Source organism: Podarcis tiliguerta (assembly GCF_965153285.1).
Source record: "Podarcis tiliguerta genome assembly, chromosome: 9".
Taxonomy (NCBI): Eukaryota; Metazoa; Chordata; class Lepidosauria; order Squamata; family Lacertidae; genus Podarcis; species Podarcis tiliguerta.
In genome coordinates, this window is record NC_139542.1 from 59,008,268 (window position 1) to 59,033,646 (window position 25,379).

Genomic DNA, 25,379 nt, shown 5'->3' on the forward strand with positions numbered 1-25,379 from the left:
AGAAAAGTATTATGAATAGAGAAAACTAGAGTTTTCCTAAAGCATCATACCTGATTTGCCACTACTGCATCCTGGGGGTCATCAGGTTCCGCAGCTGCCAAGAGTGCTTGCAGTGATAACAACACTGTCCTAAGAGTCATTGCTGCAGCCCTAAGAATAAATTAGAAATAATAAAATTCACATTATTATCCACACGCAAAAATCCGATTGCAATGCCTTTAGAATAATTTCAACTCTGTTATTTAAAATCATCTTTCCCTGCCATGCATTAATTGTACCACTCAACCAGAGGAGAATGCCTGGGCTACTCATTTGCCACAGTTTGCATCAATCACACTAATTAATTGACATTAAGGCTAAAATGATGGCCAAGTTCTCACTGAGATGATAAACCTGTGTCTGAGCTATACCACTTCAGCCTTTAGGTTGGAGGCTCATATGAGGGAATGTGCCCTTGTGTGTGCGTGAGAGGCAGACAGCACATTCCCCACATTAAAAAAAATACAACTTGGGTAGAATCCTCCCTGATACCTAATTTTCAAGCACATGAGCCCCATATTCAGTCTGAAGTGATATATTTCAGGCACAGGTCTAATGTCTCAAGGAGAGCAAATCCTAAATCTACAGCTATTCTATGTGTCCACTAATGCTTCCAACCAAACTGTAAAAGCACTTTGGAGACCCTTAAAGCTATGGCTTTCCCAGTAGTGATGTATGGAAGTGAGAGCTGGACCATAAAGAAGGCTGATTGCCGAAGAATTGATGCTTTTGAATTATGGTGCTGGAGGAGACTCTTGAGAGTCCCATGGACTGCAAGAAGATCAAACCTCTCCATTCTTAAGGAAATCAGCCCTGAGTGCTCTCTGGAAGGACAGATCCTGAAGCTGAGGCTCCAATACTTTGGCCACCTCATGAGACGAAGACTTCCTGGAAAAGACCCTGATGTTGGGAAATATGGAGGGCACAAGGAGAAGGAGACGACAGAGGACGAGATGGTTGGACAGGGTTCTAAAAGCTACCAGCATGAGTCTGACCAAACTGCAGGAGGCAGTGGAAGACAGGAGTGCCTGGTGTGCTCTGGTCCACAGGGTCACGAAGAGCTGGACACGACTAAACAACAACAACAAGAATGTCTCAACTAACAGAAGAGAGGAGGCAATTTTTACCAATTCCTCCCTGCGGTCCCCACTGTGCCCTGAGTGTTGACTCCAGAGAGTTGGGGGACCCTCCAGAACAGAGCTGAAGATCACATGGGGGATCTAGCCTCCAATTCCTGTTCTTACTAAGAAACAGAAAAGTCAAAAAAGCAGTAAAAACTCAGCGATCACCTATGGCTAACACTGCTGTACAGAGCACTCCTAATCGGAAAAGTCATCCAGTTTTCTAAATTTGTAAGTAAAAACAGCTCAGTGGTGTAATGAAGGGGAGCAGTCACACATTTGCACCCCTTTCATGCTTCCCTCATTCACTTCCTTCTTTTTGCTATCCATAGTTTGCCATTCAAATCATCCAACTATGACAGACCAGAAACCATGGTTTGGGTGTAAGCACTAACCATAGTGTGTCAGTTCAGATGTCACAGCAAACTATGGTTAATAAAAACCAAGAGGTACAGTAAAAAAGATGTAGGGGGGCATTCTAAACTGTCAAACCACTGTAAAGTAAAGCAATAAAAATTAGGAAACACTTAATGCACATTATATTTCTAATTCCTATGAAAAATATAAGTAGAGAATGAAAATGATTTTTCCATCCATTGTGTTCCATCCGTCCAACTGCCCTCTGATCTTCAGATGAACAGTGGTATACTCATTTAATCAATAATCCATTGTTAATAACTTCACTCAACAAACAATAATTAATTTTTACTACATTTGTAAATAGACGATTGTCCAATTATCTGGAGGATCTTCAAGAACTTAATGCACAACATTACCATTGATCTTTTAGGATATCCAAGCAAATAGCCCCAGTGACTGAGCTAATATTAGGATGCCATATTTTTGTGATAAACCGCACCTAGAACATAAAGCAAAAAATTCTATTAAATTAGCTGCTAAGTATTCAAGACAACCTCTACATCTTTTAATGGGCAAACCTCCAACTGTTTTCACAAATGGCAATATATGGTAAACCTGAGTTCCACCACAGCAGAATGCAGGTGGGAGCTCACATGACTGGATGCTTCGCCACATGAAAAAATATTCCTCCATAATATTGATGATCAAGATTTCTGAGATAAAAAAACACCTAAATATGATGGTTTTGTACTTATTGAAATGCAGTGTTTCTTCTGGCATGGAGAACATTTTCTTGGGTGAGCTCCCACAGCAATCTGATGTGATACCTCTTAGCAGACTAGTTTAAAAAATGACCTTATAAAAAAGCAGACAGATGACAGAGAAATCCATCCCTTTGTTACCTGCCTGCGTGGATTTCCTGGTTATCTACGGCTACCAAGTGAGTTGAGAAACACAGGGAATGAAGATGCATCCTTATAGCAATTTTCAGAAGGGTAACTGTGTTAGTCTGTTGTAGCAAAACCAAAAGAGTCTTGAGACACCCTGAAGTTTAAAAAGTATGTGTAATATTTCTATTATACTAAAACATATATATTAATAAATATTATATATACAATTCAACCTAGATCTAACAGTTACTGCCTTCACATTGGTTTTGAAGCAGAGAGCAATAGGGTGGGGGTGAACTAAGCTGTTCACAACAAGGTTATGTTGAAGGTAGTTTTGTTTTAAAAAGTTCCATCATTGCTTTGCCAGCTGTGTAATATTTTGTGACCAGGGACTATTGACATAAAATGATGAGGGGTGAATGACTGCTGTTTCTGTGTCGATCCAGAAAGATCTGGGGAGTAACAGCACTGCATAACAAAACACCTACTACACAGAAACATTGTAGAGAACTATTCACAATAATTTATGCTCACTGTACCTTTGGGGGATTAAATGGATACGTTTCTGGAATTTTTATTTCTAGTTGATATCTTCCTCCTGCAAAAGCCAACACACAAATATTATACACTTTGCCAGTAGTATTTTACCAAAAGACTGAATAAGGGAATCAAATGGCATTTTAAGTTTTTGTCTTAGAAAATTAAGTTAACAGCTCATTTACTTTCAGACAGAAGCAATCCTAATAAAAAGACTTGTAGCTTTTACATTCCTATGTGCAACAGGTCTTTTTCAACAGCGATTGTACCAAAACTCTTCCACATTTATTCCAACTCACCTTGCATTTCCCTGTCCTTGCCGTCTCACTATTTTTTATTTAATTGATTTGCTTTATTAACCACGCTGCTTTTCATTCAAACAAACCCCAAAGCAGCTTACAATCCATCAATAACAATGACATGATCGAACTTCACACTACAAACAATAAATAACAATAACATGCTTTTTAAACTCCTGGGGTGGGGAATTTTCCTCTTTATTCTTTGTGAAGAACAATCAGATACAGCTTTAGAGAAGGTAATAAATCCTGTCAGTTCCCCTATTTTCTTGTTGATCGAGCCACTGACACATGGCATGGTTCGCTCATTTCAATGAAGTAGCAGCCCTCGTGAGACCAGACACATAAACAGCAACATAGCAAAACACAAACAACCCATGATTCCCATACACATTTTCTTATTCAAAATAACTGGCCTTTTGGAAAGAGAAGATACTAGAGATGGGCATGGTCTCTAAAATCTGCTTTGGGTTAACCTGGAAATACCGTATTTTTTGCTCTATAAGACTCACTTTTTCCTTCCTAAAAAGTAAGGGGAAATGTGTGTGCGTCTTATGGAGCGAATGCAGGATGTGCAGCTATCCCAGAAGCCAGAACAGCAAGAGGGATAGCTGCTTTCACTGCACAGCGATCCCTCTTGCTGTTCTGGCTTCTGAGATTCAGAATATTTTTTTTCTTGTTTTCCTCCTCCAAAAACTAGGTGCGTCTTGTGGTCTGGTGCGTCTTATAGAGCGAAAAATACGGTAATTTAAGTTCTTCTGGGAAAGAAAGGTAGGGGGCAGTTATTTTTTTCCTGAGAATCTGAGATTAAAAAAACAAACCCTCCACCTGTACCTGGCTGCCCTCCCTGTCCCCAGAAGCCCTCGCTGCCAGCTAATCTCCCGGCACAACATCTCCCCTTCTCCGGCACGCAGAGTTGGTTGAAGCAGCAGCAGCAATGCACAGGGAGATGAGTGAAAGGGGGATGCAAACTGTAATCACTGCAGCTCCTATGGGCCCCAGGAATATGTGCCACTTTTCCACACTCCAGAAAGAGAAAAGGATGAGGGAGGGAGGAAGGGGAAGGGAAGAGACTATCCTCTCTAGCCTACCAGCATATAGTTGCTAACAGCAGTCAGGGACAGCGGCAAGGCCTCTGGGATGCCCAGACAAGAGAGAGAAGCCAAGAATTCTCCTCCAACTCAGATTATGAAAGTGCCAGCAAAGAATTCAGGGACATTAAAAAGCTCACCTTGGGGGAATTTTGCCAGCAATTCCAGTTGTTATGAATATCAACTAAAGTGTCTAGTGTGGCCATTTTGTAACATGGAATGGGGGGGAAAAAAAACCACCATCAATATCGACTAAGACAGGCAAAGGCAAATTGTTAAGGCAAAAGGCAAACTTTTAAGTTGAAGGAAACTCCCTCCCTTAAGAAGATGAGTCTTGGGATGCCTTCTGCTCAGTGATTTCACTAGCAGGTCTAGGGAGGGAAGTAGGAACACTGATAAAATTATTTGATGACACCCAATTCTTAACTGCACAAGTTATGCAAAATGAATGGAAAGTTAAGAAGCGTAAAATCATGCATTTGGGAGCTGTTAACAAACATTTTTGCTGCTGAATGAGAACTCATGAGACATTAGGAAAGATCAAGAAATCTTTGTCGGTGGTAAGAGGACCGTGCGGCAAAGTAATGTAACTGCAAAGGCAGCAAACACACATTTGCTTAAAAGGTAGTAAGCGCAGGAGTTCAAGTGGAAGAAATGATGCACCCATGTTGTACATTGCACTGACAAGAACACTGTGCCCAATTTTGGATTCTTATGTTTAAGTAGGGCAGATTCAAACTGAAAAGGCAGAACAAACTCTAGACTGAAGGAGCTGCATTTGTGGTGTAAAATGAGACTAGAAGACTGGATGGTGTCCTATAACTATACTAAAAGGCAAGAATGAAGAGAGATAAAAACTTATTAATACATGCAGTTTGGAAATCAAAGATTTTGAGTTAGCAGTTTAAGATTCCCAGAAGCCTCTCTAAAGTAGCTTGGGAGTGCAGAATTTCAGTTTCAACACACAGTATACAAAAGGTCTCTCACTCTGTGACTTATTGGAATAAACACTTTTCAACGTAACTCGAGGGTCCTGGGATTTGTAATGTAAGGACTGTTCTTCTGGGAGAGATGGCAGCCACATTTGGATTTCATGATAAACTATGGTTTATTGTGACATGCATGAACCACAGTGAACTGAGCTTGCATGTTCTCCCTCCCATATGGCCAGAAGGAGGACGTCGGAAGATTCTGCTCTTTTATTTAGTAAGCCACACCACACATTCCCATTTTGTCCAAACCAAGGATCGTGGCTTAACATTAACTAAGCTCAGTTTCAAAAAAAAGCCAACTTCAAAGAATGGGTGATGAAATTGGCTTTTTAAAACAATTATATTACAAGACATAATGAGTGGCATCCTCCCTCCTGCCCCCAAAGATGGCAGACATACATCTGCAGAACGGAGAAGCAAGCATTTTGGGGCAATTTCTCATATCCTTGTTGCCCTCCAAACTGCTCTGGAGGGTCCACAACACCCTGATGCAGATTTGGGGAGCGGTGGGATTTCTTCCCTCCTTGATTCACGGACAGATGCCTGTCATCAGCATCATGTGTCTAAGGTGGTACACATAATGCGTACCACCTTAGACATATGCACGTGTATCTTGCTTCTTTATATAGCCATCCTATGCACAAATGTTCTTTAGCGATTCACTACTTACTGAAAGCTCATCTCAGTGAAGGAGGAAACTTGTGCATTTGTTTTTAACAAGTGGAAGCACCCCTGAAAGGTAACAGTCTATACCAGGGGTAGTTAACCTTTTTATACCTACCGCCCACTAATGCATCTTTCTTGATGGTAAAATTTCCTTACCGCCTACCAGTGCTCGATGGAAGGAGGATTCAATTGTGCCATAGAACCCCCTACCGCCCACCTAAAATCCTGAAACGCCCATTAGTGGGTGGTTATGGACCAGGTTGACAACCCCGGTATACACTAATTCACAGTAACTAGCTCACTAAATATTTGGTGGTCTCCGTATTTTTCAAAAGCCACAGATTGTAATTATTTGTTTCATTCTTAACCTATCACATGGTGCTTTATGTAGCTAACATAAGCAAGAGAGACAGGTCCCGAGAGTACACTTCAACTTTTTACATTGTCAATAGATACCCAACAATTGCTTGGAATTAATTTACTACTCTCTGTCAAGAAGGGCAAGAGAAGGGGGTGGGAGGAAGTGAGCTGAAAGACCTGGAGAGCAGCTGAATTTTAACTTAAGGCCTGAAAAACTGGTCCTTAAAAATGCTTGCAGACGCTACTTCCTCTTACTGGGCATTGTTCAGTGTCAAATGTTTATGAAAGTAGGTCACTGTATCATTAATATGGAACTCTTAGGGGGGCCCCCCAGAAATTCCGCCCCGATTGCACTACTACTTCCAAGGTGTCTATACAATAAATTATGTTCAACTAAAGATATTCATGCATTTCTATCAGATCAAACACACAAGTCATTACCAACTCCTGCAAAAGTGCAGCCCAAAGTTTTCTAAAATACTATGTGCACAAACTAGCTTGAACAGATATATGCTACAAACAAAGAAGCAATCTTTATTTATCTTATGTGACTGCACTAAAAAAAAAATGTAGTTCAATAACAGGCTTCAAGATGGGCCACAATACAATTTCTTATAAACTTTAGCTTCAAGTGATAAGACGTGTAAATGTACTATGGCTTATACAAAAAATATTACTTGCCTTCATATGGTGTGTCCGGAGGTCCTGCTATTTCTCCTCTTAGTTCTGTAAAATTTTCATCTACAAGATCTACTTTAATTTGATTTTTGCTTGTCTTAAAAATAAAAACAGAAAAATTACAATCAGATGCTAATATGTACTGTATTCTCTTTTTTCTTAAATTTATAGAGATAAAAAAACCGGACAGCAGTTTTGCTGTAATACATCAGTGCATAGAGTCACACTGGAAGCCACATAACCCCAGTATTTAACAATTCCAAGATCATATTTATGTAGTGGTTGAAGTATGTTTGGAATTAGACACATTAAGAGCATGGAGCAGGTCCAGCGACCTTTTTTAATTAGACTAGGACGCCAAATCTGCTCATAGTTAAACTGCTTAAATCTCACTCAAGTCAATGGGATTTAAGTAATCTAACTGGGCACAGACATTTTGATATTTAAATTGCCAAGTGAGTACTTAGATTATATGCATACTGCATATTTATTAAACCACAAAAATAGACATTAGAAACAATCCAATTAACAATGGGTGGCACATTTTTATTCTTCATGATCATTAGTTTTCAAACAATGTAAATACGTTCCAAAGCAGATTAAAAACCTAATTCTAAGGCAAAGTCCTAGAGTCTAGACCAGCCTTTCTTAACGTTGGGTCCCCATATGTTGTTGAACTGCAACTCCCATCATGTCTGACCACTGGTTCTGCTAGCTAGGGATGATAGGAATTGTAGTCCAACAGTATATGGAGATCCAAGGTTGAGAAAAGCAGGTATAGAATGATGATGATGTTGTTTAATTACAGATTTAACCGAGAAATATAAGTGTGGCAATGACAACTACTGAACTACCACTGGCTTTGAATACAGACACTTGGCAAAAGCAGACAGTTCATGTTCAGCCACATCCTCCCACACTCTTAAGAGTATTCATCTCTCTACTGTTTTATAGATCACTACCAGCAAAGGTGGACGGGAAGGTAGGGAACAGAAAGGATGCAGGAAAGAAAGAACCTATGGCAAACAGCATGCTAATAATCCGATGGGGTTGAAATAAGATTTGTGTTTGAAACATCCATGTGTCTTAAATAAGTACAGCAACCATGAGTATAAGCAAGTTACTTTTTAAAAAGGATGCCAAGTGTTCTCAGGATTTAACAACTACATACTGCCACAATGCCTTTGGGGATCAGTGTACTCTTCTGTAGACTTAAGGGGGTTTAGGAAGAAAATCTGCAAGCAGGATGGCAAAGTATGTGTTGCTGATCAATTTGATATGTCAAATATCACCAACTAAGCCATGTATTATTGAGCCACAGCCCAATATTATCAGATGTTCCAAGACTATTGTGTAGGAAATGGCAGCTTACACACACACACTCTCTCTCTATATAAATATATATATATATGTTTCCATCAATGTGCATAGTGCTTTACAGATACAAAAGTCCCTACCCAGATGACTTAGCATACTATCTATAATTTGACACAGGGAGACCACAGAGGAAGTAGAGGCAGGTGGTGCAACCAAGCAATTTTGACCCCAGCCTTAACAGTATTACTTTTGTACGAATTCCGCTCTGAAGAACACAAAATCTCTCCCCATGTCACTCTATGTCTTATTAATTGCTTCTACATTCCTGATACATTACAGAAAAACAAATAGACCAAAACAGTTTGCCGACTCTGATAAAAAGAAAAGAAATATTCTGAGCAAATGCAGTTTCACATTCTAATAGGAATCAGAGAGTTTGATTCTGCTGCCCTGATGCTGGACACACTACAAACAAATACCATTTTGCTGTAGAAAAGTTGTAATATATGTGATAAGATGTATGAGAATCTGTAAACATGGACATGCCAAACCACCCCAGGTTAAAAAACCTTCCTAAAAATAAGAAGGGTGCTACACACAATTGACATCAGTCCCACTGAGCGCTGACATGCAACCCAGGTACCAATGTAGGACCCCTTTGCCACTGTCCCCATCTTCTCCTACTCTCTAGGATCAGTGTTAGAAACTGGGATAGAAAATCTAGGAGCCAAATGGCTTATGGGACCTGGGCTGGGGTGCCGGCAACACTTTTTATTTATTATTTTGATAGGTAAAGGTACCCCTGCCTGTTCGGGCCAGTCTTGCCAGACTCTAGGGTTGTGCGCTCATCTCACTCTAGAGGCCGGGAGCCAGCGCTGTCCGCAGACACTTCCGGGTCACGTGGCCAGCGTGACAAGCTGCATCTGGAGAGCCAGCACAGCACACGGAACGCCGTTTACCTTCCCGCTGGTAAGCGGTCCCTATTTATCTACTTGCACTCGGGGGTGCTTTCGAACTGCTAGGTTGGCAGGCGCTGGGACCGAACGACAGGAGCGCACCCCGCCACGGGGATTCGAACCGCCGACCTTTTGATCAGCAAGTCCTAGGCGCTGAGGTTTTACCCACAGCGCCACCCGCATCCCATTATTTTGATAAGCATGAACTAATATGCAATTCACATAAGTGACACATTGTCAATATCACATTCTTAGCAAAAATTGTTAAGACATGCTTAATTTCACATTTACAATAAAAATATTGGTACCGTACTTCAGTTTCCAAAACACTCTAGTCTTTATTGTTAAACTCCTTAACATATTGTCTGTCCTTAACATATACTTCCAGGCTTCAAAGCACATAATTTCAGTAATCCTTGAGTGTCACGCAAAAAAATGGCACCGAGGCTTTTTGAGGTGCTCGCAAATGGAGAATCTTTAGGCGCAAAATGCACCTGGCTAATTTCAAACCCTGCTCCCCACCACTGGCTATGACAGCCTGGATTTTGGCCTCAAGACTAGACTAGCTGCACCACCAGGCAGAGGTAAACAGGGGAAGAATGTGTATCATTTCAGTTATAGAGACTAAGGCTTAAGTTACAGTAGAGTGTGTGGGCAGCGTGGCTTTGACAACATGCACCGAATGCACCGAGATGGGCATCTAAACTGGCCTAAGAGATGAGTCATTACACAGACTGGCCCAGGAAAAGGTCCAGGGCACAGAATGAAAACTAAGCTGATCATATACTGTTATGTGCACGTTCAGTGTTCTGCAGCATGAGCAGAATGGGTCCACTTTCCAGAGAGATGATTGCTCAAGTCATTTCATTATGGAGTCACGTGTTAGTAAGAGCAGGAGCGAGGACAGCTTGCCTCTATAGCCCCAGCTAAGTCACAAGGCTTCTTTCGCCAACACCTGCAGACATCTTCAAATAGGAACAGAGTTCCAAAAAGGAACACAGCAAGTCATCAGTTGAAGAGGTTGCTTTGCCTTATGGGACTGGACTAAGATTTAAATGGTCACTCAGCCATTAAGTTTGTTAAGCAACCTTGGGCTGGCCACACGCACTCAGCTTAAAGGTAACTCACAGGGCTGTTGAGAATAAAATGCCAGTGCCTTGAAGGAAGGCATAATAAATAAAATCCACTGCTTCTTTAGGTTGCCTAATAACAGCTATTTTTTTTAGTAATTAGCATTAAGTATCAAACATGCTGATGATTAATATCTTTGCTCGCATAATATTAAGGCTTCAATCAATTCTTTTAGCCAACCAACAGTCTTTTTAAAGTAGTTAAATGCCCAATTCTAGACAGTACATCTTGCAAGGCAGTTTCAAGAAGATAGATGTCCTTACCACTAACAGTTGGGAGGTAAGAGTAGGAGACGGGAAATCCTGGTCAGGATTACGCAAGCACACGGTTGCCAAACAAAAACTCCCATCATCCCTGACCACTGGCCAAGATGGATGGGCTGATGGGAGTTGCAGGTCCAGCAACATCTGGAGGGCCACAGGTTCCACACATCTGGGCTAGCAATTTCCAACATGGGTTGCTGACACCAGTGGTGGTCCTAGCTGATGACCGCCTGCTTGCTTATAAGGCACTTAGTGTCTTCACTGCTACCCCCCCCCCAGTGCAGATTATCTGGATCTCCCTCCCCGCCCCCTTGATCACCTCGCAGTGATAGCAGCTGAACCAATGGCCTATGGCAAGAAAGCCACCATCTCTCTTTCTCACTTTACAGTAGTACCTCGGGTTACATACACTACAGGTTACATACGCTTCAGGTTACAGACTCTGCTAACCCAGAAATAGTGCTTCAGGTTAAGAACTTTGCTTCAGGATGAGAACAGAAATCGTGCTCCAGCAGCGCGGCAGCAGCAGGAGGCCCCATTAGCTAACGTGGTGCTTCAGGTTAAGAACAGCTTCAGGTTAAGTACAGCCCTCCGGAACGAATTAATTACTTAACCTGAAGTACCACTGTACTATCAAATCTTACTTGGGAGCAACACTTCTTGACCCCAGTGAGAGTTATCTCGAATGGCACATTTTAAGTTGCCACGGTGGTTTTGGTGTGTGCTGTGGCGCTGTGATCTTGGGCTTGCAGATCGGAAGGTCGGCGGTTCGAATCCCCGTGATGGAGTAAGCTCCCGTTGCTCTGTTCCAGCTCCTGCCAACTTAGCAGTTCGAAAGCACGCCAGTGCGAGTAGATAAATAGGTACTGCTGTGGTGGGAAGGTAAACAGCATTTTCGTGTGCTCTGGCTTCTGTCACAGTGTTCCGTTGAGCCAGAAGCAGTTTAGTCATGCTGGCCACATGACCCGGAAAGCTGTCTGTGGACAAATGCCGCTCCCTCGGCCTGAAATTGAGATGAGCGCCACAACCCCCTAGTCACCTTTGACTGGACTTAACAGTCCAGGTATTCTTTACCTTTTTCTTTTTTCCTACTTCCTATACTGCCAAGAGAACACGAGACACTCCAAACCATGCAAGAGAAGCCTGTGCCATCATTCATCTATATGACACCATCAATCCAGGGTTCAATGCTGGCAGGAACTGCAGCATGGACTCTTTTCATATCGTCTTGGACTTCTCAAATTCTCTGATGGCGCAGGAAGGAGCAGTGGGTCTTATGCTGCCATGGTAATACAAGAACTTGCCCCAGTGTTGTATGTTTTGTGAGAAAAAATTAACTGGGAAATTAGGGTAATCTGCAGTGAAACTTTTTTTGATGCCCTAAAGTGAGATCTAATTTAGCATGTTTATTTTACTTGAATTTAGTACGCAAAGCTAAAAACATTGAAACTACCAAGCTTGCCTAATACTGTATTTTTAATTGGCATCCGTTCTTTGTTACTAATGAACCTGAGACCTGGGGGAAAACTTAACACTGAACATCATTGACTAGGACTGAGTAAAGCATGTAATTAGGCTGCAAATTAGCAAAAATCCACTGCTAGGATGAAGTTGTCTCCATTTCAAAAATCAGCTCTAAATTTATATCAAATTTAAAGCAAAACCAACTGTGATAAACCCTCCCTATAAACAGAGACACACGAAAGTGGCTTGGAGATAGTAAATTCAGTTTGCAATTCCTTTACAAAAGTGTATGAAGCCAAGACATATAGGTATGTTTTTGCCTGACATAACTAGACTTGATGAACCAGCTTTATTTATTGGGGACTCAAAAATTTAACTTGCCATGCTTCCATAATGACATTTAATGGGGACCACCCAGTCGTTACAGAATTCACACACCTGCTGCCTGGAGACATTCTGCTGCTTTTGCTTACCTTGCCCTCAAACATCACTCCTGCCCACTCACCTTAGCAAAGTTTCTGCTTAGCTAAGGAAACTGGTTTTTCAAAACATGTTAATCAAGTCTTACTTCTTTAAAGCAACTATACTAGTTCTTGCATACCTTGTAAAACAATGACGGTGCAAACTATTTGCAGGACAAAAAGTTAATGGTTGAAGACTCTCTCCCTTCTAGTAGACTGTATTACAATTATACAATTCTCTAAACTACAAAGATCGCTATTACAATTATACAATTCTCTAAACTACAAAGATTTTTTTGATTCCAAAAGGTAACAGGTAAGCATTTCTTAAATATAGATTTCACCTATGGAAAATACTGCCCTTGGAGAACTGGAGGAATGTACTATTCCTCTGAAAGACCCATCAAGGTTATAGTAGCGTATTCAACTCCTAATGAGTTTGAAGTCTTGAGATGAAATTCTCAAAGGGCTCCTATGCTTAAACAGGGCAGAGTTTTAAATACAGTGGTGCCCCACAAGACGAAATTAATTCGTTGTGCGAGTTTTTTCGTTCTACGAGTTTTTTCGTCTTGCGAAGCACCAATGTGTATTGACGATTTCCCATAGGAATGCATTGGCGGTTTAAAAAAAAGGCGCAAGACGTTTCGTCTTGCGAAGCAAGCCCATAGGGAAATCCGTCTTGCGAAGCAACTCAGAAAACGGAAAACCCGTTCATCTTGCGAGTTTTTCGTCTTCCGAGGCATTCGTCTTGCGGGGCACCACTGTATGCATATCCTTCAATGAAGTCTTATTACCTGATCATACTTACTAGAAAATGGTACTCAAACTGTAGCAGCTACAATAAATAATACAATAGTTCTCTCTTAGCTTGGGACACCATTAATATTAGTTTGTTGTATATATAGATATAATGCAAAGTTTCGTTCACATTTCTAACATGCATTACAGCCATGACTGGAAATGGGATTTTAGCTGTGCTCATATTTACCGTATTTTTTGCTCTATAAGAGTCATTTTTTCCCTCCTAAAAAGTTAGGGGAAATGTGTGTGCGTCTTATAGAGCGAATGCAGGCTGCGCAGCTATCCCAGAAGCCAGAACGGCAAGAGGGATTGTTGCTTTCACTGCGCAGCGATCCCTCTTGCTGTTCTGGCTTCTGAGATTCAGAGTATTTTTTCCTTGTTTTCCTCCCCTAAAAACTAGATGCGTCTGGTGGTCTAGTGCGTCTTATAGAGCAAAAAATACAGTAGACTCTATGTACTATATGCAGAGCATCTAAATAGAATTATTTCTGGTTGCACTCAGAAAATTAGCAAATAATCCAATGAAATGCTTTTGGGCACACACCCATCCCAAAAAATGCTTATACAGTGGTACCTCGGTTTACGAACTTAATCTGTTCCAGAAGTCCATTCTTAAACCGAAACCATTCTTAAACCAAGGCATGTTTTCCCTAATGAGGCCTCCCACCGCCAGTGTCCTTCCGTCATTCGGATTCCATTCTTAGACCGAGGTAAAGTTCTCAAACTGGGACACTATTTCCAGTTTTGCGGAGTTTGTAAACCGAATCATTCTTAAACAGGACTGCAAGATGCATTTTTAGCAATGAAAGATGCATTTTTAACAATCCTTTTCCCTCCCAACAATTTCACTTCTAGGCATTTAGCCTAAAACATGTAAGGAAATTACAGATCTAGGATTCCTTATCATAGACAGAAACTACCCACCACCCACCGTTGGCAGGAGCCACAAAACCTCCCTCCAATAATGCAACTGCAAAAATAAGGAAAGGTGGAAGAAAAATATATGTCACTGAAAATGTGCTATATTCAAGCTATTTTTAGACCTATGTATAAATGGATACGTCAATGTGAAGCAAATTCACAATATCAATGATTAATAATAGACTTTGCTGTTTCACTATTAAGATACATTTCATCTTTATCAGCATGAATTAAGCTACTAGTAACATTAATGATATTAGCATCGAAGAAAAAGACTTTCATTTAATAGTTAACTTTAGGGTTGACTGAAAATGTCCAGTACTGTTTGCAAGTGTTCTTCATTGCAGAAAGCACTATAAATGAACACTTACAACAGAGCAAACATTTTACGTTTTCTATTATGCACTTGCTGGATAAAAAGTTCTCATTACCCCACAAAGACAGGTTACAAACTTGCTCTAAAAGGTTACGGTCTCCAAAGACTTAAGGTGCTATCTTTCAGAGAAGTAAATATTTTTTTTTGTAGACAGACTATGGCGGACCCTCCTGACATCATCAACTAATTATTAAATCACAAAATTTACTAGCTCAGATGTCCACACAGTGCCACAAATTTTCCTTCAAGTCTTTTGTATGCTAAATACTTCCAATTTTTAACCAATATACAGAATGTTGAAGTACTGTGCATCTACTAACCATAGTTAAGCAGGTATATGGAGCTACAGAATCACAGAATTGTGGTGTTGGACGGGACCACAAGGATCATCTATAGTTCAGCCCCCTGCAATGCAGGAACATTTTGCTGTTCCAGCTAAGTTGCAATAGTTATTGCAATAGTTATGGACTGCAATTTTGAATCCACATATACACTGAAGGTGTTGGAACATAATTGTTCAGAGAAGCAGCATTCCAAAAGACTTAGGATAGCGAGAGACATCCAATAATGTCTGCCCACGTGCACAATGGGGTTTCCAGTTTCTCTCCCCCCACTCCGCAATCTGTCCTCCCAAATTCTGTTTTAGGGTCCCCCAATTGTCCTGAGCAGATTTGGGGGGCACAGAGAAGGATTTCAGGGGAGAAGAAGCAGATGCCTGCTCAGACTACACTAAATCTCACCCATTATGCTGCATGTTTGGGGAGGAGGGGAAGAGATGCTTAAGGTAAGAAACTCTTCTGCAAGCTGTATATAACATCCTAAGCTGTCCACTATATCCTTGGAACAAGCAAGGAGATTGCATTAAGTCCAGGAGCACACTGAGACTGTGGCCTTGGTTTGCAATAGGCTCCTTTCCTTCACCAGTTAAGCAATTATAAAGAACATTATTTAAGTCAACACTCACCTCCAGTGACTATTTTAAAAAGTCATTTTCTATGTTATTTATTTATGCTACCTTGTCTTCTCCCTCCAATGAGATATTTATATATAGCTAGCCTATACCCTCCAGGCTTTTTACACATTAGTACAAGAACTGTATTGCTCTCAACATTACTATAAAATACTGCTGGCACGCAAGTCTCGTTGGCCAGGCCAATTGGCTTTCCAACTGAAAAGTCTAGCTGACAATGGGCTTTAGCAGATTCATAAAGTACATAAAAGGAGAAGAAAACAGAATTGCATTCCTTTTGGCCATCCAATTTTTAAGGAAAAGGTGAAACCAAAAATACACTGTTTTTCACATCCTAAGGCATTTCCCAATCTTCCATAAATTTGTGAATAACCTAACTGGCTCACTATCCCTAATTGCCTAACAGGAAGTATAATAATTGTGAAGTAAGCAAATATAAAGCTTGCAGGTAGTGAAGAAACACAACTATTAAAGCATTTATTCCTGTAAAAAAGCAAAGCACTTAAAATCTAAGCCCTTTTGTTCTTTTTCTTTCCACAGCTTGAGGCCAGCTTCTTCCCTGCCTTCACAACCTTTTGACAGATATACTGGCCAGCAAATTGAACACCAAGTCTGTTGTTTGTTTTGCCCTTCCACCCATTACAGGCCAGGTGTCTGCCTTTAAATAAAAATTTTAAATTATGGGCAATGTGAACATTCATTACTTGCAACTTTGCCACCCTACTGGTACAAAAAGGGGCACAAATAATGTGCTTTACAAACAAACAAAAAACTGTTCCGGAAAGTTTGAGAGTGACTTGGCCCTGTGACACTGAAGGGGTCAACCAATCAGGACTCTTCAGGGCCAGTTTCTGCTGCAAACAGGAATACAGTGGTGCCCCACAAGACGAATGCCTCGCAAGACGGAAAACCCGCTAGACGAAAGGGTTTTCCGTTTTGGAGGTGCTTCGCAGGACGAATTTCTCTATGGGCTTGCTTCGCAAGACGAAAATGTCTTGCGATTGCGATTCCTGGGGTTTTTTTTCCGCTCCCCACCCCCTTTTTCTAAGGCACTAAGCTGCTAATAGCCTTTTAGCAGCTAATCCGCTAATCCCTTAAGCCTTTAATAGCCGCTAATAGCCGCTAAACCGCTAATGGGCTTGCTTCGCAAGACGTAAAAACCGCTAGACGAAGAGACTCACGGAACGGATTCTTTTCGTCTTGCGAGGCACCACCATAACTGATTTACGCTAGATAAAGTTGCAAAAAACCAGCAACAACCCAAACTGAAATTTTGTTTGTTTGTATGCAGTCACAATGTCTTGAAATCCCTTTCTCCTTATCATGACAGTTCACTTTCTAACTGCAAAGCTAACCCTAATATAGAGCGCCCTTATTTAAAGATGTAATGCAAAACATCCTGATTTCTCAAGGAGATCCCTACCTTCTTCACCTGCCACACAGGAAACATTCATTTGCATTATCCTTCAAAGTGTAAGCAGCTATTTCCAGGCTGCCCAGTACCACCCCCCAAATGACTGAACAAAGTTATCTAGCTCTGAAAGACCTTCTGAAAACGTATGTGTATTTTTGTTATTGTTATTATTTTAATTTATGAATTGCTTCTCATGAGGTATTCTGAAGCAATTTATAATGTTTTAAGATTCATGTAGCATGCAGCTTATGGGGCAGACTGACAACAACATGGTACTGTTTTATATAAAGGAAAGCAGGAGAGAAAAATGAAGTAAATAATTATTGTTCTATGTATTTAAAATGCTTATATACCGTTGATTACTTAAAAATATTAAAGTGATCTTCAAAACATAAAAATAACCATACAATGAATAAAAACACAGACCAACACAATAATAGTACCTAACATCCAGTGACCAAACAAGTATACTAGTATCCATGGATGTTCCAAGGACCTCTCAGGTCCTTCATCAGGGACTTTCAAATACTGTCTCCACTTCCCTTCTACAGACAACTCCACAACACAACTGCTAGGAGGTTGAGAAACGGTCACCCAATGTGACTCCATGAAACCACCTCTGTAGGTAGCACCGCTGAGGTACAGTGCCTCCTACAATGAATCCATGGAGTTCAACCAGGAGGATACCTTGGGCAACAGGTCTTAAAATGCAAAGAGTGATCCAGCAGAAGTCATGTTCCCCCTGTGCTTCTCTTGAAAAAGGTGATCCTTCAGGGCAATCAAGTCCTCCCTGGTCCCAAAACATGGTCTCAAACCAGATTAGAATGCATCTAGATCAGGTGTGGGGAGCTTGTGGTCCTGAAAAGGTTACTGCACTGTAGCTTTATCATCCCTGGCCACAATGCCAAGCCATGGGTTCCTCTTACATATGAACAGGACCAGAGAGTGCTACAATAAATAGCCACACCCTTTCACTTTGGCCATAGGCTAAGCAACAGCAAAGTAATTAAGAAGAAGCAGGAGCTTAAGCACCATCACTATGGACCATAGCAAAGCTACCCAGATGCACCACAAATTCCTGCTATGCCTCTTGTCTCACCAATGCTACATGCTTCCTAGACATATTACAAACAGAAACTGTACCGTCCAGCTTAATAAAGTTGCTGAAAATAAAATTACTAGTTTAATTCCTAGAGCAGAGGATTTACCGTTTTTGAATCCACAGCTCCCTTGACCAACTGCATTCTTTCTGCGGCTCCCATCTGGGGCTCAGGAGCCCAGTTATGTCACCCCTTGCCTGCAGAGCTGGCAGCCTCTCACCTTTTCAAACACCCTCCCTTGTGGAGTGTTCCCTCAGCCTCCTCTCCCCTCTCCTTGGGAGTCCTCTGGGCTGCCACCCTTGGTCTCTGAGCTGCTCCCCCTGCCCCAAAGAGAGGCGCCTCCTCACACAACCCCACAGGGGCCTGGGAAGCACTCCCTGGCCAGCCCCAGAGGCCCCACTCACCTGGGAAGCTTGTAGCCAGAGCTGCTGCAACAAACAGCTATGCAAGCCTTTGTGGGGCAGAGACACAACAGGGCATCAGAGGGAGGGAGGAAAGGAAAGAGGGAGAGAGGCCAGTGTTGCCCACAGCACCCCTGACCATCATTCAAGGCATCCCAGGGTGCCACAGCACACTGGTTGAAAGCCACTGTCCTAGAGGAATTCTCAAGAAGTACTAAGTAGGATCTTTATCCTGTTTTCAAAACACCTTAGTTCTTTTAAGCCCACAAGAATCTAGGTGTAGTAAGACTATGAACTGCCTCTAGAGTACTAGGAGCTGTTGCAATGAAACCTATCCGTTGCATTTGGACATCAGGCTTCTTTGCATCATCCTAATTCATGCAATGTCTAAACATGGACACTAATTTGGGTATTGGAATCAGAAATAAGCAGGTGTGACCTGTTTTGAGCACTCTTTGTACAATAACTGCCACTATACTATATCATTTCTCCACTCCCGGTAATATTTTGAATAGCCTTTTATTGTTCAATTTAAGAGCTTCTCTGTGTCGAATAGCCTTTATTGGTCCAATGTGAAGTTTATTATTAAAACCTTTAAAGCACTTCTATTTTATGTCTATTCACACCACTAATAAATTAAACAGAAGCTTCTCAACTACACTATTAGTATTAATAATAATAATAATATTTATTGATTTTGTATGTCACCCTTCAACTGAAGATCCCAAGGCAGTTCACAACAGACAAATACAAAATTAGAATATAAAATACATAATAAAGCGAAAACAAACCAATAACCCCTCCTCCCACAAACACATTAAAAAAAGCCATAGAATGTTCATCAGCCAAACCTGGTTAAAGAGAAATGTTTTTGCCTGGCACCAAAGATATGTAATGAAGGTGTCAGGCGAGCCTCCCTGGGGAGAACATCCCACAAAAGAGGAGCCACTGTAGAAAAAGCCTTGATTCAACTAGTACCTGATTCAACAAGTGCTATACACATGCAACTAACAGTAGGTACACAGTAGGAAAGTCGTATTCCAAATCTCCAAACTGTTTTGTGTAACACAAACCCCACAGAGAATCAATACATGGAGTTTCTTAAGAAAAAAAAGAGAGTCCAGGTTCACACCTGGATGTGTTGCATACATGTTGCTGGACTGTGGTTACAACTGAAGGTTTGGGGCAAGTACAGTAGTACAAATGTTTAATTAAAACTAGTATAAACATTTAACCAAATGACACACAGGATAGATTTTTAAAACAGCATGTTGCATAATATTTGACATGGCAATATATCAACATCCCTGTTGCTCTGTAGTATAAAATAACAGTTGTAACCATATGTTAAAGGTAAGTAAAATGTTTCAGTTTTAGACCCCTAAGTTGTAGCAGTTTCCAGAACATTACCCTGTTTTCCTCTACTGTACATAGCTCCATCCTTATCTCAGACATCCTTTTATATACTGTATTTTTCGCTCTATAAGACGCGCCCGACCGTATGAGGTGCTATGATTTTTTACATATAGTTTTTAGAGGTGCTATGATGCTCATGTACTGCTTGTGGGCTTCCCACAGGCATCAAGCTGGCCACTGTGTGGCCACAGTGCTGGCCACTGTCTCTGCGCAGTGTCTCTCCTGCGAAGCAGGAGGAGGAACAGAAGGGGCTCCGTTCCTCCTCCAACTTTGCTGAAGGGGCACTGCGCAGCTCTCCCTCTCTGTGCAGCACCATTCGCTCCATAAGACGCACTCACATTACCCCTTACTTTTTAGGAGGAAAATAGTGCGTCTTATGGAGCGAAAAATACGGTATTCTTCTTTAACTGTGTAGACAAGCATAGGCTTATATTGTCAATTTTTTATTAAAAAAACTGAATCAGTGGCTCCGTACCATCTGCAATTTATTTTCTATAAATATGGATGTTTCCTTCATATCTTATGAAAAATAAAATAAGTAGCTCTACTAAGTATCAACCCTTGTTGTTGGAATATTGTGAGCCCTTAGTGACACATAAACATGGGTTGCAATGAACAAAACGTATGATTTTAGCTACTGTGATAAGAGTACTGTACTTTTTTTAAAAAGTGGCTTTCAAAGTGTGTTGCAGGGAACACTGGTTTTGCAAAAAGGTAATCAACTCATTTAAAAGATCAATGACATCAGGCAAACTTTTCTAAAAGCTCATAATGATTATATTTACCTGCAATCTGAAACTTGAGCATATTTTAGAATGGATGCGCAACCTGCTGCCCTTAGTCCACTTTCCATCCAGTTCTTGGCCCAATTGCATAAGAGTAACAAGGACAGGAGGGGAAATGGGATAGCAGAAAGAGGGTGTTCAAAAGGGATGGTGCAAAGAGAGATAAAAGGGGTGGCCCTCCCACTTTTATTCTTGTCCCATCTACTATTAGCATGCTGCCAACAGACTAAAAGGGAATGCAGGCCTTGACATGAGTTTACCACCCCTGCTCTCATTTGATATGGGGTAACAATGAACCCTAGCTATATACTCCAGTCTAGAACATGCTCCAGAAACCTACAGTATGTATACATTCCATGGAAATGGCACAGGCAATCTGACATTCAACTAATTCCACTTTGTGCAAAAATTATTTAGGTGCTCTGGTGCACTGATTCAAGAAGTAGGTATTTCTAGTGTTCGAAACTCCCATTGTTCTAGGTGCATTTTGCAACAGAATTTCATTAGTGCAAGCAGTTTCTGAGCTTTGGGAGCAGTACTGTGCCTAAGATTTCAGATTAAAACTGCAAAGTGGAAGGAAAGGAGGACCTTTTTCTGCCTCCCCACTTCCAGCTACTCTCTGAAGATGGGAGGAGAGACTCTCTTAAGAATATTAGGGAGGTGGGACAGGGGAAGGACTAGACCACGTGAAAAATGAACATAATATTTTAGCTGCAGTTCATTCATTTTCAGGTTTGTATTCTTGCTATAAAAAAGCATGCCTGTACATTCTGTTGCAAAGCCCATAACCTAGGTTTAAGGTGCTATGTAGTGGGTTGGGTGGCGCTGTGGGTTAAACCACAGAGCCTAGGACTTGCCGATCAGAAGGTTGGCGGTTCAAATCACCACGACGGGGTGAGCTCCCGTTGCTCGGTCCCAGCTCCTGCCAACCTAGCAGTTCGAAAGCACATCAAAGTGCAAGTAGATAAATAGGTACCATTCCGGCAGGAAGGTAAACGGCGTTTCCATGTGCTGCTCTGGTTTGCCAGAAGCGGCTTAGTCATGCTGGCCACATGACCCGGAAGCTATACACCAGCTCCCTCGGCCGATAAAGCGAGATGAGCGCCGCAACCCCAGAGTCGGTCACGACTGGACCTAATGGTCAGGGGTCCCTTTACCTTTAGCTCCTAGCTTTCTAACACTGGGTATTTCTGCCCCACCTAATGACGTTTTTGCTATGGAATGCCACGGATTCCCATCCTTGTCCCACACTATTCCCCATCTACATGAAATTGCTGCATCTGGGGATATGGTATAGCACCATCAATATAAAAACAATGACACCTAGCTGTTTCTTTCATCAAACTTTGTACCAAAGAAATAGATATCTATTATCTAGAAAAAATAAAAAGGTTTTGTTAATAGAGAGTAAAGATGATCAGGGAGTTGGGTATTCAGCCAGTTTTGGATATGCTGAGGCTCCAATACTTTGGCCACTTCATGAGAAGAGAAGACTTCCTGGAAAAGACCCTGATATTGGGAAAGATGGAGGGCATAAGGAGAAGGGGACGACAGAGGACGAGGTGGTTGGACAGTGTTCTCGAAGCTACCAGCATGAGTCTGACCAAACTGCGGGAGGCAGTGGAAGACAAGAGTGCCTGGCGTGCTCTGGTCTATGGGGTTACAAAGAGTCAGACATAACTAAACGACTAAACAACAACAATTTCCTCTCACCTCCCCCATGAAATTCACTTGGGTCACTATTAGGTCTGGCCTTGCAGTAAAATTGGTGGTCAGAAGCAGCTTTCACTGCTGGTTGTGCAACAGTGAAAAATGCAAATATTGTCAGTTATCCATGCTTTAGTAATGTCCAGTTTAGACTACTGGAGGGAATTTTGCATGGGGCTGATTATGATGAGTATTCAGAAGTTTCAACTAGTTCAGAAATGTAGTCACTGTTATTAACTAGAATCTACAGAATGCTTAAATATCCATACTGACAGTTTGTTTCCAGTTACAATTCAAACTTCTTCTTTCCACCTTCAGACCCCAACCACCCTGATCCCAAACCATTTCCAGCAGTGCCAGATGGAAGCTTTGATCAGGAGTCCAAGGATGCTCTCTATTTGCAAACTCTCTTCTGCAAGAAACTCTGTACCTGCTCTGAAACTCAAGGCTATGCTCCCAACAGGAAAACAGAACAAAATAATATTGTCCGTTCACCAACTGTCACTTGGCAGAGAAGAAGAGGGGCAGGATCCCCTTCTGCTCTGCTGAGTTACACCTTTTCCCTCCTGTCACCTGGCAGCAACTATTACATCAGACTATAGCAAGAGAGGGAAGATGGGGTTGGGGAACACTTCCAGCTGGGAGAGCAACATTTGGCTCATGGATGAACTTTTTCCATCCCAGCTGCACATTACAAGAACCTGTAACTAAGAACGGGGACCTGAGTTTGCTTATTTCCTCCTCCCTCCCAATTCATTTTCATTTTGCTTCATGTCTTTTGGACTTTTAAGCATGAAGGGAGGTAATGCCTTGTTTTTATTGATCTTTAAAAGTCAGTATGGCAGCCTTTTTCTATTTTTGCTGAAGAGCAGGATAACAATTCTTCAAATAAATACCTGCTCCCATATGAACTCCTTTTGTGTTAAAGTCTTCATTTAAGGCTCTGCTTCAGGTGTTCCTTCTGCCAGAGAGAAGCTGGATAGCTATGGAACCCAATTATGGGACACCCTACTTAGGTTTGTTAGGTGCCTGTTCTGCTTTCTTTGGGGTACTAATTACAAATGTTTTATTTGCACAAGGTTTTCAGATTTGTTTTTTTTTTATCCATAAATAAGTTTCTATTATACTGGCTGTTTTGTCTTTTTGTTTTTAATTGCAATATATTATGTTTTTAAGCATAAATTTAAGCCATCATGGAGGGGCCCCCAGTATTAGTGGAAAGATGTGATAGGTTTTACATTTAAAAAAAATACCTTAAGCTTTTTTTAAAACAAAAACAAAAAACCAGCTAACCAAACTCATCATAAAAATTGAGTTTTTTATTCTCTATATAAAACAAGGGCAGATATTACACATTCTTGCCAAAATCAGTATGAATTATATTACATTTAGTAAACCAGTCAGTCCATTTACCAGCACTCCTGATTTTCCAGCCACTTTGGATACCCACCAAACCATTTATATAATTTAAATGTTACAGTTCACGTATGCCCTGTGCAAGTGGAAACTTAATGTGGAAAGAAGCTAAAATGTTCTTAAGGGGCTGTATACAAATGGTGGTCCTATGCTGACAGAAGACTCTTTCATTCAGAACAACAGGGATTGAGGATTCAGTAATTCCTTTCCTTGCTTCATTTCTGCTTCCAGAGGGTTGTGAAACCCTTTAGAACAGCATGGAGGGAGAAAAATGCTGAAGATCACCTTGATGTGTTCCTGGACACCAACTGGATGCAATTCTAGATATGATGACATGCTGTTGCATATGCATGCATTTTGCAATTGCCTCACAGGTAAGCTTAGAATAAAATTAATTGGAGTTCCATGTGCAAAACAGCTGCAAAAGCGGTCCTTCAAATTTTCTAGGCTAGTTTTAGGCATTAGTGTCTTCCCTTTGTTTTAACAGTTTATTTGAAAGATCCAACACCAAGACCTACAAGAGATAATTTCTTATATATCCTCAAAGTTGCCATCATCTTGATTTTCTTAGTGTGAAATATTAGACCATATTTCAGAATGATAACTACGGATTACTAATTTTTAGGAATACAGTATCTCATCACCACAAATAAAAGAATAGGGACAGTATGGTAGTCTGAACCCATTTTGGTAACATCTTCACAATACTGGGTGTTGAGGAAGGGCAGAATTAGTTATGATAACAATTATAAATCTAGCACGTGGTCTGGACCGAAGTGTGGGGTAATGAATAAAGAACTGAAGTTGGACAAGGAAAAAAATCTAGGTGATATCCAACTACATCTTATTTGGAGCAGACACACTGAAATCAATGAACTTAAGTTACCCAAATCCATTGGTTTCAATGGGTCTAACTCCCCAATATGACTAATGTTAGATATTCCCATAAAGCAAATTCTCATAAAGCAAATGGGACAGCCTCAGGTTAGCGCTTATTGTTCAGCTTAACCTACTACACAGGGCGGTTGTGAAGATATTGAAATACAGTGGTGCCCCGCAAGACGAATGCCTCGCAAGACGGAAAACCCGCTAGACGAAAGGGTTTTCCGTTTTGGAGGTGCTTCGCAAAACGAATTTGCTATGGGCTTGCTTCGCAAGACGAAGAGACTCGCAGAACGGATTCTTTTCGTCTTGCGAGGCACCACTGTACACCCATGTACGTCACCCTGAGCTCCTTGAAGAACAAGACACAGATTTAAACCAAAATAATATTTCTTCAAATATTATCAATCATACCAACACTGAAAGATTTCAATTTATTATTATTTGTAGTACAGCATAAGAGAGCTTCTGGATACAACTCACTGACAGGCAATATACTTATAGCACTGCTTATTATATAACATCAACAGATCACTAATATCAAACTTGCTCCTCAATGCACAAC

General features: G+C 41.1%; 1 protein-coding gene and 1 long non-coding RNA gene across 3 annotated transcripts in view; both read right to left on the bottom strand.

Moving 5' to 3' along the window:
- The window catches only part of UBE2K (ubiquitin conjugating enzyme E2 K), a 34,531-nt gene that overhangs the window by 6,143 nt on the left and 3,009 nt on the right, over positions 1–25,379 (bottom strand). The window contains exons 1-5 of one of the 2 annotated variants that reach the window (XM_083458504.1): positions 22,947–23,066; positions 7,037–7,130; positions 2,950–3,008; positions 1,937–2,019; positions 51–150 (exon numbers count right to left, since the gene is read on the bottom strand). In XM_083458504.1, the coding sequence (XP_083314630.1) occupies positions 51–140 (90 nt within the window). In that variant the 5' untranslated portion in view covers positions 141–150; positions 1,937–2,019; positions 2,950–3,008; positions 7,037–7,130; positions 22,947–23,066. Of the gene's footprint in view, positions 1–50; positions 151–1,936; positions 2,020–2,949; positions 3,009–7,036; positions 7,131–22,946; positions 23,067–25,379 lie in introns of those variants that run through there. The other variant, XM_083458503.1, reaches the window with a different exon arrangement.
- LOC310657397 lies at positions 17,607–21,964 on the bottom strand. Its single transcript, XR_014501741.1, has 3 exons — positions 20,433–21,964; positions 19,166–20,086; positions 17,607–19,124 (listed from the first exon to the last, which is right to left on the bottom strand). It is a non-coding gene; the product is annotated as an uncharacterized lncRNA (long non-coding RNA).